Raw genomic sequence first — 17,558 nt, 5'->3', positions numbered from 1 at the left:
TAAGGCAATGGTTTTATAATTCACACCCACCAAAGGCGAATAAGTTCAAACAAACTCGTTCTGCAAGAAAAGTCATGGCAACTGTGTTCTGGGACCAACAAGGTGTGTTTGGTGGTTTTCATGGAGCCTGAGTTAACAAGCACATCGCAGGCATTCTCTGAACCGGTATCAGAACTCAGGCTTGCCATATAAAACAAGATGGAGTGGAATGCTGAGCTCTGGAACTGTTCTTTCCATGACAACGCTAGACCACAAACTGTTGGCCCTCAGTCTCCAGACGACTGACAGGTTCGGATGGGAACTTTTTGATCACTCCTCGTGTAATCCGGACCTCGCACCTACTGACTATCACGTCTTCCTGCACCTCAAAAAGTGGCTTGCATCAAAAGATTTGAAGAAATGGAGGTGTTTAAAATGGCAGTGTTGCACTGTGTGAATTCCCAGGTGGGAAACTTCTACGCAGAGGATATAAAAAAAGCTTGTATCATGGAAATAAAATCCCTTGGAAAATTATGGGGACTGTTGAGACATGAAGTAGATATGTACATGCTTGTAACCACTAATACAGTGTCGATACACTTCTTTTCTTCTTTGATATAATCATCGGCCCTTATTTTTTAAATTCGCCTCGTACTATAATGGACCTGAGGCAACACCACTGAATCAACACTAATATTGATTACCAAATCTTACACTTAAAATTTATAAATATTCCAAACTACTTCATGATGTTAGATTACCATTGTACTATAGCAATCTGCCAGAATTTGATTCTTAAAATTTTCAAAATTTCCATATCAGTCAAAATAGTAAAATAGCTCAAAACAATTTTAAAAGGTAAGAAAATTCAATCACAGTGCGTAATTTTCAAAATATTTATACTTTGTGAAGTAGTTTGTGGGCTCTGCATGTACTCAAAACTTGAGAGAGAAAGGTCTAGGTCTAATTGAAATATATCTTCCATACATGAAAGGAGTCATGTTTATTTTCTCCAAAGTTTCAGGCCATCACACAGATAATTTCGATCAGTCGAGCCTTAACAACAAGTTTTTGCAATTGTGGTAGGATCGAAAATGTTGATCCTTGCCAGCTGTTGTAATCACTGCCTTCACAGGAATGAGAAAGAAGCAAATATAAAATGACAATATATGGTAACAAAATTGGGTAAGAAATCACCGACACCACTTTACAATGAAAACAATTTCTCAAAACTTGGCGATTCTTCATCTTTAATCGACCATTTTCTTAACATTTTTCTTTCAATCTTGACAATTGCTGCTGTTGCTGAGCTGGCAGACCTGCATGCACACCTTGCTGCCATTAAAGTGGGCCATCCATTTGTAAGCATACATGTTTCCTTTTCTCCCCCTAAGGTCCTTGACCCTCACGTCAGGCATGAGAACAGATTATTGCTGTCCCAACCAGCTGTGAAAGTGGATGGGGGGGTTGCTGGTGGGATCAAGTTCCAAGATTATTTCAGTTTTTCCCAAGATTTTGGCATTCCAAATATTTGAAAGTTTTGCACCAGTCTGGCCATTTCGCACATGGGCAAAGCTTGCTTCGCTACTTTTCTGGTGTTTCGTTGAGGGTGGTTGAAAATAAGTCACAGATTTTGGAGGGATTTTCTTTATTGACGTTTATGCATACCTTGTTATAGAAGTTGAAATGCATAGAAATGTATTGGAACAGAGTGCAATGAGGGAATTTGTGGTGAAGAAAATTAATTCCTTCCGAACAACTTTCAGAAGAAATATAAAAAAAAAAAGTCATAGACTCAAAAAAAAAGTGCTGGAGCTGCCGGACCCCATAGGCGTAACTTGACAGGGCAAGGCTAAAGGGAGGACACCCCCCCATAAATTTGCATGTTCATTAAAATGTACAATGGTAGAAGAATTTTAAAAAACCTTTTGGAACCTAATGTTCATGCCCCCCCCCCCTTTTCCTCCCCACAGTTAGGCTCCACGTTACACTGGTGCCAGAACCTAGAGGGGAAATTAGCTATGTTGATTTGATGAAATGGATGGGCAATAAAAAAAAAAGCATGCACTTCACCTGATATTTGACCCCAGGATTTCAGATTGCAAAAATTGATATATGGTGTCATAAAGCACGTCATACTTTGCTACAGCACGGAAATATCCATACTTTATACGGGATTCGAGCCCAGTACTAATAATATCCCCACACACTAGTTTGCTCGTGAAGAGTGCCTATTTGTAATAGGACTATAACAGGCCTAGAAAAATATGTGAATGAACACACTTTCAAATACTCTGTTCTCAGAACAGAATAAATTACATGGCATGTTTCCTAGATTATTTGTCCAATTTTTGTGGTGCAATGAACAAATAATTAAATTATCATATTATATATTATTACTATTATTATATTACTATAATAAAATTATTATTCGGAGACCCTTGGTTTGGACCCCTCCCCCCGAAATATATTTCTACGTACGATATTTCATGCTCCGTCCATGTGAAAACAGTTTCTATAATTTTCTCTGTCGAACGTCATTCAGCAAATTTGTATGGCTGCATGTACAATTCTCATTACCGAAAATGAGAATCTATACCTTTTCTTTTTTAAAAGGGCACTATCTAAAATTACATGAAAATAAGCAGTTCTGTTTTGAAAGGACAGGAGCCAGGGGTCTTGCCACAAGAAATTGACAGAATGCAATGGATGGGCGAAGCCAAGAAAAAACAACTAAAAATGAGCGGCGGTGATTTTCCAGCTGCAAATGTGCAACTATTTGTCTCCACCTTTTAACAATCGCAGGGTCTCGTCAATGGGCTGGGAGCATTTCCCTGTCGTTTTCTTTGTAAATGGATGGCCCGCTTAAGGAAGCACTTTTTCATCTGATACCGTGATACTGGTAAATGAAGGTCAAATACTGAACTAGCCTTAAGCCATTAAGTGTGGGAATAAAATGTTAAATATTCAAGACAAAATTACCTACATCACATCAGAAATGACACACAATTCTGCCAACGAAATTCAATTTCTTCTTGTCAGATTTTATTTTGGAAAAAAAGGGGAAATGACCAAACTTTGTGAACCTAAATTTATTTTTTTTTAAAATTAGCTAATTGTCCTCTTTTATAGCTATTAATCTCGCATGTTTGTCACTGAATATTATACAAAAGCAACATAAAATCTTGTCTTAAGTAGAACAAAGTTCCTTTTGATTAGCCTTCTTGAGGACAGAGCCAACGGTGCCCTTCATGGTCGATGTATACATGATTTCTCCCAGTGTTTTCAAAAGAGGACAGGAAAAGGTTGTACATATCAATGATATATATGCCCTAGTACATGCAAGCCTATTACAGGGACCTCCCAAGCAAAAGAACTTGCGTAAAACTGCATACTCGTATGTGTAGGTGTGGGGCAGAGTGGAGCAGGCTTCCCCGCAGTCCGAGCGAACTGACAGAGCGGAAGATTTATGGAGGCTGCTGGCTGAAGGTTATTTGATTTGTGGTCATTCTATAGGACAGCACGGATATTTATGTCCATGTGACTGCACAAATCACAATTTCTCCAAAACTACCACTTGTCGTATTTGTAAATTACAATGCTTAAAAATATATTGTATGTTTGTCAAAAGCTTCTTTATTTGATTTTTAAAGCCCTGGTTTTTCAAACATGCAAATTTGCTCAGAATCAAATATTATGTAATGAAAACAATGTCCAACAGTTTAGGTTTATTTTATTTTGGGCAGAAAGACTAGTGCTTTTAAAGGCCACAATTGAAAGAAAAGCGAAATTTATATAGACAGATGCTACAATTGTGCTTAGTTTAAAATTACTCTAAAGAATAATTAGAAACTGTATTATACAACACTAAAGTAACCACAAATTTTGGAAGTCAAAGTGGGACACCTACGTACACGAGAAATAGTCATATATTATACTCATTACAAAATAAAAGTGATAGTCTTACTTGAGCTTGCACTGGGTTTATGTAGATAACAACTTGGCGATGATATTTGCAAATCTTTGACACGTAGGCTGAGAGACAAAAATACCATGTTACCACTTCCTTATGAATACGTAGTTTTTCTACCACTTATCGTATCGTTGGTGCACTTCCCGTTGGTTTACTGGATGCATTCTCTGCTTTGTTATACAGCACATAATGTGGTTAGTAGTTGTCATTTTTCACAAAATTTGTGGGATCCTTGCAACACTGCTGTGTGCCATTTCACCACAGGAAGTTACGTCACATATGCAGTCAATGTTGTGTTGAGTTGCCAGCATACAGGTGGCATTTTTTTAAAAAAGGCTGGTGTGTTGTTTTTGCATTACACACATTCAAAATGTTATTGAGAAAAGTTGTTTGTTTCGATGTCCTCTAAGTTTCTATGGTCCGTACACCTTTAAAATGACACCCTGTATAATATGAAATACATACCATGCAAAATATTTGAGTATATTTAGACAAAACTCTTATGTGAAACTGTAACCTATGCCTCTAGTTCACCAAGGCATCAAGCCTGTCACTTTCATAACCTACAACCTTGAATAAGATGGTACAAGTAAACAAAAAAATAAAAAACTACATACCTGCATGCGAGGTCCTTGGACTCCTTGAACACTAAGACCAGGATGCCCCACACCACCCTGGTGCGGACCGTGACCTTGAGGAGACTGTCCACGAAAATGGCCTTGCTGCACATTTGCCATGCTCGCCGTAACTGTGCGCGTCATATTATGTCCTGCATTTGACATGAGTGGTCCATTTGGTAATCCTTGATGAATTTGGTTTGGCATTGGTCCTCCGATACTAGCATTCAGAGAACTCATCATACTAACCGGAGGTTTATTTAAACTGTTTGTCAACCCAATGGTATTACTAATTCCAGTGTTTGTAACTGTGCCTAAAGAGTTCATTGTATTTGTCATACCACTGTTTATACTGTTCGGCATGTTTATACTAACACTATTAACAGTGCTTGTGAGTCCCGAATTTGCTATACTCATTGCCATACTTGTAGTATTTGCCAACGATAATGCTACACTATTTGCAACAGAAGACATAGTCATTGTCATGCTGGTGGGGGTAGCAAGCGAACTAGCTATACTGCTCGGTAAGCTTGTCATATTACCTATTGAGTCACTCATGCTTAGCGGCGCTGACGTGGGAGTCCCAGTTTTACTCACCGACACATTGGGCGGTGACTGAAGATTTCCACCGTGGGGACTTTTCGCACTGTTCAAAGCACTAGCCAAACTGATGCTGCCGGGAGGGCCGAGCCCAGGAGCACCAACACCGGGAGTGGGGAGAGAATTCGCCAGGCTGTGAGGGGGAGTTTTGTTCTGCATTAAGTGAGAGAGCTGACCGTGTCTCTGGTTCGCACTGGGACCAGCTCCTTCCTGAGGCTGCGCACCGGGAGTCGTGGAGTCCACGGCACCGTTCTGCATACTCTGGGCTCCACCCGCGGTCTGCTGACCTGGCCCTGGTCCGGTTGCTGGCGGCTTTGATGATTCTGTTCCCCATGATCCCGAAGACATCAACTCATCTGGCAGGTCATTTTCCAAATCAAACATGTCAGTATTGGTGAACAGGTCTGAAACAAAATAAGAAAATGAAATTTGAATTACTCATTGACTTTCAAAGTACAATGTAAGAACCACAAGAGAAAATATTAACCTAACAATTTTGGGGGCACAGCATTTTGTTATTTGTTGTTTTAAGTCCACATTATGCTTGAATAGGCTAATCGGGAATGGGTTAATCTTTCAGGATATGTAGCAGATCTGTTGTGAAAAAGTATCATTAAAATAAAGTCTGGTTATATTAACTTTCCTTTGTTGCGTAGTTACGTTGTGTACACTATTTGAAGAAATACTGTGGTATTTGGCATGCATGACAACTTTTCTGCTTTAGTACCTATATGTGATGGATGCACAGGATGCAAAAATCAATATTGAGCTCTGGCATGGGCACGAGTAAATTGCCACTGTTAGGGATTTCTGATAATCTTGGAAAAAGCCCCTCAACTTACACCCTATCTTGAAAAACTACCTTGCACTGAGTGTTGCCTCTTGATCCTTACCATTACATCGCTCATGTTTGGTAGACATTGTATTTCACTTTTCCGTGTAGTTTTAGTTTGCAATAGATTTCGCCATGCCTGACGAAGCCACCAGAGGTGGCAAAATCGATCGTGAACAAAAACTACGTGGAAAAAATGAAACTTCAACTTTTGTCAGTAAATGTTTGGTAGTGCAAAGGCACTCATGTGCATGGCTTTTACAGAACACAAATTAACCAGCAATGGGTAGTGTTTAATTTCTCTTTGCTAAACACCTAAAGCCAGCAAATGATTCCAGTTCTTGAATCTACGGAGATAAAAGCAAATTCTCCATCATGCTTGAGAATACAATGAATCTGTAATCACCAAGCAAATCATTCTAAATGCATTGTAATTAGCAGTTCCAAAAAATGAAATCTTACATGTGCTTCTTTTCCCCTTGAAAAACATTCCCTACTGAGGACTAAGCACCAAGAAATGTTTCCTCTTTTCTTCTATAATTAACATGCGATGATACTGTCAGACAAAGCATTTTGATCAGAATTTCCCAACTTGTCGCACTTACCTCTACTGAGATAAGCGATGATGTGCATGATTTTCTCTTTCAATTAGCTTGTTCTATAGTACATTAATTTTAATCTATCGACTGTCAGAACCTGAGCTACCTAAGGGTCAACAGACCTGGACTGTGCATGGATATGCACTTCTCACCCATGTCACAGTCCTTGAAAGATTATACCATACTAAAACCTCTCCTGACAATTATCCAACCAGATCAAAATGGACTATTCTACTCAGTGTTAAAATTAAGATATAGGATACTTCTACTGTTGCACAAATAACACTGGTCAACATGATTTTTTTTTCACAAGAAAACTAAATGGCAGGTTTGGTGTATTTTTTTACTCTTAATTCAAATATGTAATTAGAATTTTTCCATCAGGCACAGTTTTTCTGGCGGTTACTTTTTGAAATTGAAATGTAGTGTAATGGCCTGCCATCTGATGTTTTAACCATCATTTAACTTATATGTATTGTTTATTTTCAAGATGTATAGGTGTTGTGTTAATGCTGAAATCAGAAAGTCAAGTCTGAGTAAGTTTATGCACGTTCTGATGTGTTCAGTAGTAGAGAAAAAAGAGGAAGTGGAGAGTGGAGAATACGTCGCCAACCAAGCAGATAACAGATCGCCTAGCAGTGGTGCAGAGAGTTACGAATGTGTCAAATACCGCCTTAGTGAATCCTAAAAAAATGTGTTTATCAGTGATGCAAAACTGAAAGGCATTTTTATTGGGCCACAAATAAGATCACTAATGGCTAACAAACATTTTTTAGAAGCTGTTAAATCTACTGGGAAAAGCAGTCTCGTAGTCGTTCAAATATGTTGCATTTTTTGAAAATCATAAAGCAGAAAACTTTCGTGATATAGTGAATGTATCTGTGAATTCATGCAAAGCTATTTGATGCAACAGGTCTTTAAAATTTCAATTCTTAAGACTCCCTCCTAGAAAATCTTCGTGCTGTCAGCGATGAGCATGGTGAGCATTCCCACCAGCAGATTTCTGTAATGGAAAAAAGGTACCAAGGCAAATGGGAGTCTCAGTATGCTAGCTCACTACAGCTAGATAATGAACAGAGATATCCCAAATGTAAAATATGCCTGCAAGTCATTATGTTAAATGTTTTAGGTAAACCAGAATAACATACGTTAAGTGCAGATTTCATAAACCTTTACATGTCTGTCACACAAAAACCCTGCCTGATGCAAAAAATCTAAAAATATATTCGCATTCAGCATTAAAAATACTTCCAGATTCAGTTAATTTTGTTCTTGTGAAAGAAAAAAAAGTTGAATTTTGTAGACCAGTGTAATCTGGCTAAAGTATGTCCAACTATTTTTTCTACACTTTTTCTTGTATGTACGCATTGCTTGCATTGTGGAATTATTTTCTTGTACTTTGTAATAACTGTAAACTACAAGAAAACAAACCAAGAGTTGCAAGTGAAACAAACAAAATATTTTATCAAGTCTAAAATGTTTGTGAGGATTAGAGTGGCCAGATTTTGAAGGGGTAGTTAGCATATCGTGGTAGGCTCAAATACTGGATACATCATGGATGTGTTTGCCATCATCATGCCTTTTCAGCTATCATCATTCATCATCATCATCACGATCAACCTAGGTAGGTAGAGAAAAATTAAAGTATATAGTAAAGAGAAATAATTGCTGAGAACGAGTAAAATCTTATTAAAAATTAGTCTAGTTACTATCCATTTGTAAAAGCCATTCAACTTAAGATCTGCTTACTAACAGCACAAGAACAATGCCCAAATGTGAAAAGTCAACTTAACTTAAGTAGCCATAACACACTGTTTATATTCTTTAATGCATGGAATAACTAATTTTCCAATGTTAAATCATAATGTTACATATTGTGTACAATTATATCCTTTGACACAGAAGTCTTGAGAACTTAGTATGTCTACCTACATGGATTTCTTATACTTTAACTTGTACAGCCAACGGCAAAGATAATGGTAGGCAAATTGTCCATAGTTATTTTCTTTCTTTTCTATTCTACATTCTGTGTTGTTTTAAAGAATGGAATTCTGTTGATGGGAGGCAAATGTTGACCTCTGCTGATTGACGTTATTATTTCAATACATAATCATCACATTGTGGGAAAAAGAATGGAGGAAAATTGTGATGGACAATACACCTACCATTTCTTTTGCCAATGGGTGTACATCAGCCACATTACATGGCAATACAAAGACTGATACCCCCCCCCCCCCCCGCAACATATTTTTTTTAATTTCCCAACTTCAAAGCTCTGAAATCTTTGCGATTACAGCATAACTAATGGCAATGACAATAATAAACTCTTATAATATTTTTAAATCAACTTCCTGTAAATTAACAGTGTATCAAGCTATAACATTCCGAATGAATTGGAATGAGCTAAAATTAAATAACATGCATAATAAAGCATTTCCAGTATGTGGTTCTGGACAATGAGACATTCAGATGTTAAACCATGCATATTTTGATTTCAAGTCAGTTTTCAATCCTCTCAGATAAAAGTGACAATGGGTTGATTGATTTGTTGTTCTCTAAGTCCACTTTATGAACAGAAATGCTAATCGGGACTGAACCTACAGTTTAAAATGGGATCCGAACCACTATGTACCTCCGCCGGGTATCGAACCTGGAACCCCTTGGCTACATGTTCTGGATTTTTGGGGTTTATTGCTACTTGTTTGAAATTTCCGATGTTGCCTAAAGCCCTCCTGAGGGCAGAATTTTTTACAATAAAACTCAGCGTTAATGGAAATTGAATGTCAAGTTATTTTTCTGTCCTTTACAGCATGTTTTGAAAAACTACCACTGCATTCCTTCAATGCTAGTCGAGTTAAAGCTACTTAGGTTAAAGTAAAATGGTACGTCATAAGTAACCCATTTGTAACAGTTCCATTAAACTGAGCTGATAGATATTTCTACAATTCACCCAGTCTTGCCTTCTTCTGCATTCCGTAGCAATGACGAGCTGTCACCCTCTACTTTAGATTTTACATGCCAATCGTTGGGTAGAACAGATTAGGGTGAACACTTATGTAATGACTTCATTACTTTTCAAGATAGCCCATTATAGATTTGGTCATCTCCAACTATGCTTCCTGGTTGTCCTAATTCTATACAAATTAGGATACTTAATGATGTTCCAACTATTCCTGATCATACCTCGAAAATTAAATATATTGTACCAAATGTTTACAACTGTTAGAATGACTTGCATTGTGATGTTTCGCTTTATGTATGATGTTCAGAAAATACTGTATCTCAAACCCTTTCCTCCAAGGTGCACAAGAAGTTGGAAAACTCGTGGATTGAAATAACAGGTGAAAAGCAAAACTGAACACAATATATATTGCATTTCTTGATAGACATATAACTTCCATGGGGAGGAACGAAATTTTGCAGAAGTTTGTTTTGTTAATCACCTTTGGAGTTTGTTAAAAATAGAACAACGAATGCCAAAATGTTCAAGATTGGGTGGTCGGAAGAAGAATTTGTGGGTATGTAGATGGAACGTTTGACACGAAGTACTTGTGAAAAACTCATGTTTAGAATGACACCTACCAGTGTTGCAGGATTGAAATCTGTACTATTAGAGATAGAAAGACATTGCACGGTAGCTCAGTACTTTTATAAGACTGCTGAAAAGACTAGGGAAAATGCGGAAATCAGTATTGTGTGAAGAAATATTAATTATTCCATAAGCAAGTTCGTGCCAAGAAACAGACATCACTGTGAAAGCAAAATGTGTCTAGCAATTGTTTGTGCAACTGTAAATAAAACTGGGTTTATTTTCATAAACTGCACACTTAAGAAGTGCATAGCTACAAAGGTTTGTTTAGATATGTTTTGAGAGTGAAAAACTGTAACAGTTCGTTATATCGGAGGCACATTAAAAACGGATATTTTGTGTTTCGCATGGTTTGTACTTACCAATTGTGCATTGCGGAACATAGTTCAAGGTGCGATTATGCTTTTTACGTGAAAACAAACACAATTTTTCACATAGAGTAGTTTTTGTTATTCCTTTTTTCGCTTCCGTGACACACAATATGGCGGGCACAGGTTGACTACCGTTGTAGGTATGCAGTGTTTCCAACCTTCTTCACCAAAAAATACCTACTATCGTGTTCGTCACGTATGCAAATTGTACACTATGCACATGTAGCTGACGGATAGCCCCACGAACCATTTCGAATAAGGTTAGGTTAGGCAAGCATAGTTAAAAAAAAGGGTGTTTGAAACACTGACAGGGGGGTTACGTCATCAAACATATGCAGCATCCGGTTCACATAGCAAAAGCAATGGTACTTGTGCTTCGGTGAGATATTTCTCTTGAAAAATACAAGATTTCCCAGTCAAATAGATTCCACGATGAAAGAAAATACCTCGATGAATGTTGGAAACCTTAGAGAAACTCATTTCTGTAAGCAGTTTCTTCTCTAAAAATGAAGAAATGTGTCTCCGATATACCGAACTGTTACCTGAAAAACTTCTTGTTGAAATTCGTAAGTTTATGCCTGTAAAGGAGTTTCCTTGTAAACTGACAGTTAATTCACGAACAAAAATAGAATAAGAATGAACCACATGGTGTATTTGAATATTTTGTTTGGTTATTTGAAGTGGGAAAATCAGGCATATGTAATGTCTGAACTTCCAATGCATTATTTGATCGGCATAGACTTTATGAAAAGGAACAATGTTAATGTAGACATGGAACATGAAAAGGTTGTTTTTGGTGGCTCCATGATTATGCTGGTGCAACACAATGCAACAATGGACTTGTATTCAACTGGTATTTGAGGAAGAGGGGTACTATTACTTTCATTTTGTTCCTGATAAAAACATACTTCCTCAATGTCAAAAATATGTTGCAACTGCTCCAGACTGAGGACAGGCTTCTGTACTCAAGAAACGAAGTGGAGAGCTGACAAGTGTCACAAAAAAACTTCCCTTTCATTACATACCATTGTGCAGAAAGCATCAATTGGAACATAGATTAAACAAAATATGGGGAGGAAAGGAAAGAACTAATATGAACACTATAAAATAAAGATGCAGTCAATTTGAATTCAATATCATTTTAACTGCTTAACCTAAATGGTTTCAATGTAAATAAATAAGAAAAATGTGTGAAGTACAAAATATGTACTTTGAAGCTTAAAAATTAGGATAGGAAACAAATGATACTAAGATCTACAAGAAAATGAGTTCAAAGATTGAAGGAACTATGTGGGGAAAAGGCACTTCAAGAGACAAACACACAGTAGGTTCTCTCCGCAGACATAAACAGGTAAAATGTAAAATTTGCAAACATGTAAAATCCTGGTCCCACTAAAAATTCTAAAGACATCACGAATTTATGCATTAATACGAAAAATTCTGCAGGATTTATTCAGTGAATGGATGAAATGCTTGAATGACAATGCATGGGAAATAAAGTGATGCAATGAACATGTATCCAGGGATCACCCTTCGATTAATCACACAATTCCTTCTTTGGGTATTGTTCATATGTGTGCTCTTTCCTTTGTGGGTGTGTGTTTGTGAATGTAACCATGCCAAAGTGAGAGAATTGATCAGGAAACCCACACCCTCAACTTAATTCTAAGAGAAGATAGCAAGTCTTCCCTTTTGAATCGTAAAATTTTCCAATGCTTCAGAAATCTTATTTATATTATATGCTAATTAGGAATGGATTTAAACTGATACAAATAAAGTACAAATATAAAATTTATCAATAACCCATATTCTACAAGTTCAACATGAAGTGTAAATACTACATGAAGAACCTGAAGGGTGTGTTCATCCCCTGATAGATTTCAAATGACAGTAACAAAATAACTTTATAGTAATAGCCTATTACAGATTGTAGTTATACTGAGTGTAGTATCTCACCAATGGCACAATATGCTAAATATAACCTAAACATATTCTAGTTTTTCTTGTATGTACGCATTGCTTGCATTATAGAATTATTTTCCTGTAGTTTACGGTTATTACAAGCATAAGAAATAAATGTCTGATGAAAGGAGCGTGTGTTCTCCTGAAACATCACAAAGAAAAACTGTTTTCTTATACTTGTAATAACCGTAAACTACAGGAAAATAATAAACATATTCTAGTTTATCTTACAAATAAAAATATCCCTCTTCTTCCAAACTGAAATGAGCAATACTTTAAGAATAGAATCCAGAAATTGTAATTTTTGTCTTTGTACCTGCGAAAACTAAACCGTCAACACACTGAAACCATGCAAATGTGAAATCTCAAGTTCAAGGTCAACAAACTTTACCAAACACTGATATCATATTTCCATGACCAGCATCACTGATGATAACATTTGGGAAAACTTGCTTGGTAACAATCAACCTCACAAAATCCATGAAGTATTATGTCCCAATGGAGATAAATTTTCAAAATGAATCTATAGCAACAACACTACTCTTTGCTACCATGCAAGCACCTGCTACTAACAAATGCATACATATTTTGCATGAATCCATGAAAAAAATTATCAACCTAAAAAATGCATGTGTAATTCGATGCATTTTTGTTGCACACTGAATATGGTTTCTACCTTGCACGGATGAATAACAAATTTTCCAAACAAAATCAAATAAGCATGGGACCAAGCTCTCATGGAAGCATGAGGTACACAAGAAGGACACCAATGAGCAACCCCGTCTAGTTCGCTGCACTTTTTGACACTCTTTGCACCGAAATGTTTAGTTGAGTACTAACTAATCAAATGACCATTTAAAACAGCAGACACGCATTTGTTGAATCTTCTGAAGTTGAACACCGCTTTCAGTCTTAATTGGTTGAACGTAATTTCCTTGCACCACCCTGACACTGGATACACCTCCACTGCACAGTGTCAAAAAGTGCAGCCAACTAGATGGGGCTATTACCCCAATAACCAAAAATTGTAAATCAGTACATGTATTTAAAAAATAAAACTGGACACAGTCTATAAAGATGTGATTTGAGTTACACTCCTTCCCACCATCCTAGCTCAAAAGTGATCCACATTTCCATCTGTTTAGTTTGGGAAAAAATGCACAAAAAATGTAGCATGTACTACAAAAGTAAATTTCACCATCATTAGCAAAATAAGTTTTTAAAGTCCTGAATTTTAGATTTTTTCTTTAAAGGTTACTAAACATTTGTGATATGTTGGCAACAGGATCTTTGTGGTAATCTTTTTACATGTATACCGTAATGCCACATTTTTTCTGTAATGCACCTTTTTATCATGTCTCACAAAAGCATGGACAGAGCACCAGCCTGCATCACAACGCTCAACATAAATTTCAGCATTATGACATGTGCCATCATGCTAAGTACAAGACACTTCAGTTTGTCATTAAGCTAATTTCAAAGTCAAAGTACACATATGTACACGAATGCATTCAGTAAGAGGCCAACTCTTTGTGTCCATTGTCGAAGAGCACAATAAAACAAAAAAAACTTAATAAAAAAAGCAAGACTTTGTTTGGTTGCAGTATCTTCAAAAGCATCCTAAGCTGACTGCAATTAACTGATCTATTCATGGAACAGAAAAGGGGATTTGGTAGTAGGAAATATGTAAAATATAACAACCCAATAGGCTACCTAATGTATTGTGATTATACATTGGCATGACCGTCAGAAATCAGTAGTCAACCTTTTCAAGTTAAATCCAACAAATATAAAAAAATGTATTTAAAAAATAACACACTATTGTGCCTACTCCAGATGAAGTATTCACCAGCCTATGCACAAAACACTAAAAAAAAAGATGCATTAAGCCCAAAATTATAATAAATTCCAACATAAACTCTGGGAATTCTGTGTATGAGATTGCATGCAAACATATTTTAGTTATGGCAAATTTACATTGCATTAAGCTTGATGTTCTGTAATGCTGAACTAGTGTATACATGCAAGGTCAACTACTTCTCTTTCCTGTACATGGTATGAAATAATATTCACACACTACGTGCAATTAGTTTATCACATATCCAAATGTCAAATAATCTGAATTGTTTTGTGTTTTTTTTTTTTTACTAAAAACAATTTTTATCTTGCATGAAACCTGAGGACAATAACATTACATTATCATGCTGCATCCACCTCGCTTGCATCTCGTTCCAGATTTATGAGAATTCCACTCTTGTACATGATTAAATGGTCCTAATGAACTCGTAAGGTTCTGCACGCATCATTGCTTGGTAATATCAGTACTTTTGTGACCCCATAAAATTAAAATTTTTCGAAAAATTTATCCATTCTTGACTCAAACGCTAGCCATTATGTCAATATCGGAAGGAACGCCTTCTTCGCAAACGGTCGGTCAACCTTACGCTTACTTGTGAATAGTAAATTATTTCTAACACATACCCAGACTAAAAAATGCTTACCTGAGGAATCTGAGGTGCTTTGATACGGATCCGTCAATTTCTGCCGCTTATTCGGCGGCCCGTCGACGAGATGATCGGCCATGTCTCCCTGTTTACCAAACCGAGCCTGTTACACAGATTCGTATCTAATACGATTTGAATCAGCCACACATGGCTCTATTACGGACAGGCGACATAGCTTATACCTAAATATTGGTATGCCGACTGTTCGATATACAATATATCCTTCAAGGCACATATTAATGAGACACTTTCAACCGTAAGACATACTGAAGCTTCATACTGGCCGAAGAGCTTACACGGTTCCTCTCACCATCTCCATCTACGAACCCAACAATGATACAGTCTTAAAACGACCAATGTTTCTACTTTAAACTTGCTTTCTTGTCGAACTTTAACCACACAATATTATACACCACACATGTAGTCACTAAAATGATCAAAAATTGTCCCGAAGAAGAACAGAAGAAACAGTAATTTGAAGACTAAATTCCAAATTTCCACACAGACTGATTTAGTCAAAATGGCGGCTGTTGATGAAAAGTTTTTCTACGCTTGTCAGAAAATTTCCGACTATTAATGAGCTCGCTGTGAATCCTGACCTACCATTGGTGGAAACAGACCTCGTGACGGAAACTCTTCGCGTTATTGGTTTCTCTGATCTTCCGAAGACGTTCCATGACATCACAGCCAGGAACGAATATTACCGAAGTGTAATTGCTCCAGCGCTAGGCAGTAGAATATTGGAAATGTAAATGAATAGGTAACACAATACAGAGAAGACAGATGATAACCGAACATGACAAAAAATAATGGAAATAGTTAGTAACTTAAATATTACCATTTCAAGAGTTACAAGTTTGTGTGTGTTACGAACATTCACAAAAAAGCATTCTTACAGATTTTTCAGTGATATTAAGCGCACGTCTAGGGTATAGGATTTTTGCTATTTTTTAAAATCGAGTTTATACGTGATTTTACTCAAAATATACATATACTCTAATGAGCGGATAATAGATTAAGAATGCTAATATCAACATCATGTGATAAAATGAAAATGTAGTTACGAGTCAATTTGTGGTATTAAGCGCGATTACACTTACGTGCACATATTTGTGAACTGCATATATAATTATCTTTTCATATTTTATATATTTTTAAACGGTAAAAGATATTGAGTTCGTATTTTTAAGCTGAAACAATTATTGTTGTGCGGAAAACTGACTGCCGCGTTTTGATTAACACTATCTAGTTGTACCTGTTCGGTCAGGCATCGAACTCGGAACCTTAGAATGGAAAAGATTGGCGCTCTCGCCAAAACACAATGGCGCACCGAAGGGGGGGGGTGTCGTTATGGGGTTCAAAAATCCAAATTTAGACTTCGTATTCGAAAAACAAAAGGGTGATTTATAAATTCGTCCCATTTCCTGCTAATAAATGCATTTATTCATTTATTTCAAGCAATTAAACCCCCTCCCAATTAAGGATAAACGTGATTCTTCTACCAAGCGCACGTATGGTAGATTTTGGTCTTAGAAATTCCAGTTGGTGGGATGTCTGTCATGTAGGAGACCTGGGGTGGGTGATCCCTGGTGGGAATTTTTCCAAAACTGTCCTTGCATAGAGCGGCTCTGGGAACCACCCAGCGGACATTCAATGGGGTGTCTGGGGACAACACTATGTTGCAAAGGCGGCCAAAGCGTGGTGCTCATGGTTAACATATTTTGTGAAGTGGGAAAAAAAAATCAGTAAAAAAACGAATTACCACATGTTTATGCAACATTACAAATTTCAAATAGGATATATTTGCAGTATTTTCTGACTACTGGCGTACGCAGGGGGGAGTAGGAGCTACAGCTCCCTCTGAAATTGAGAATATCAAAACTTTCACATGAAAGCAGTAAACAACTTGGGGAAAAGGGGTAAATGTAAATGTGAAAGTTACAATTACCTCTGATTACCATTTTTTACTTTCACAACTTTTCAAACGAAGGTTAAAAATTATAATTACAAAATATTTTGTGTACCCTCCCCCCCCCCCCTGCTATGTAACTTCCATCTTTTTAATTCCAGCCCCTTCGAAAGAAAATCTAGTACTTCTGACAGTCCAATAAAATATACTAAAACACAATTTTAAGACAGTGTTCAGTCGATCCGATTTTTGACCACTCATATTTATTAGATGAACCTATTTAACAACTTTGGTATTGCTTTGACATACGAAAAAAATATTCACAAGAACAGTCGGCGAGATAAGCAAAACAAAACTGGAAGTTTCAATAATTCAGGGAGCTTAATAGCATTGTTACCTGTACTGCAATAGCGAACCGATTCTTGATGCTATCAGACACTGGCGTACCCAGAGGGGTGGGGTGGGGATTGATGGTGCCACAGCCAACTCCGAAATTGAGAAAATCAACATTTTCAAATAAAAGCAGTGAAGAACTAGGGAGAAACTACAGTGGTAAATGCAAACCCTCTCTTAAAATGACCCATGACTCATTTTTCAGAGTGGAAAGTTCTAAAAATACGAAA

At 36.9% G+C, this 17,558-nt stretch overlaps 1 protein-coding gene across 12 annotated transcripts in view; it reads right to left on the bottom strand.

Annotated features, from left to right (window-relative positions):
* Window positions 1–17,558, bottom strand: part of nej (CREB binding protein nejire) — a 149,410-nt gene that overhangs the window by 89,116 nt on the left and 42,736 nt on the right. For 9 of the 12 annotated variants that reach the window (XM_083134257.1, XM_083134259.1, XM_083134258.1 and 6 more), the window contains exon 3: window positions 4,570–5,573. In XM_083134257.1, coding sequence (XP_082990383.1) covers window positions 4,570–5,573 — 1,004 coding nt within the window. Of the gene's footprint in view, window positions 1–4,569; window positions 5,574–15,023; window positions 15,562–17,558 lie in introns of those variants that run through there. The other 3 variants (XM_083134260.1, XM_083134267.1, XM_083134269.1) reach the window with 1 other exon arrangement.

Source organism: Lepisma saccharinum, chromosome 13 (genome assembly GCF_977018435.1).
Source record: "Lepisma saccharinum chromosome 13, izLepSacc3.1, whole genome shotgun sequence".
In the NCBI taxonomy this organism is placed as follows: Eukaryota; Metazoa; Arthropoda; class Insecta; order Zygentoma; family Lepismatidae; genus Lepisma; species Lepisma saccharinum.
Note: the sequence above shows the minus strand (reverse complement) of the source record. Positions and strands in the feature narration are given on the sequence as shown.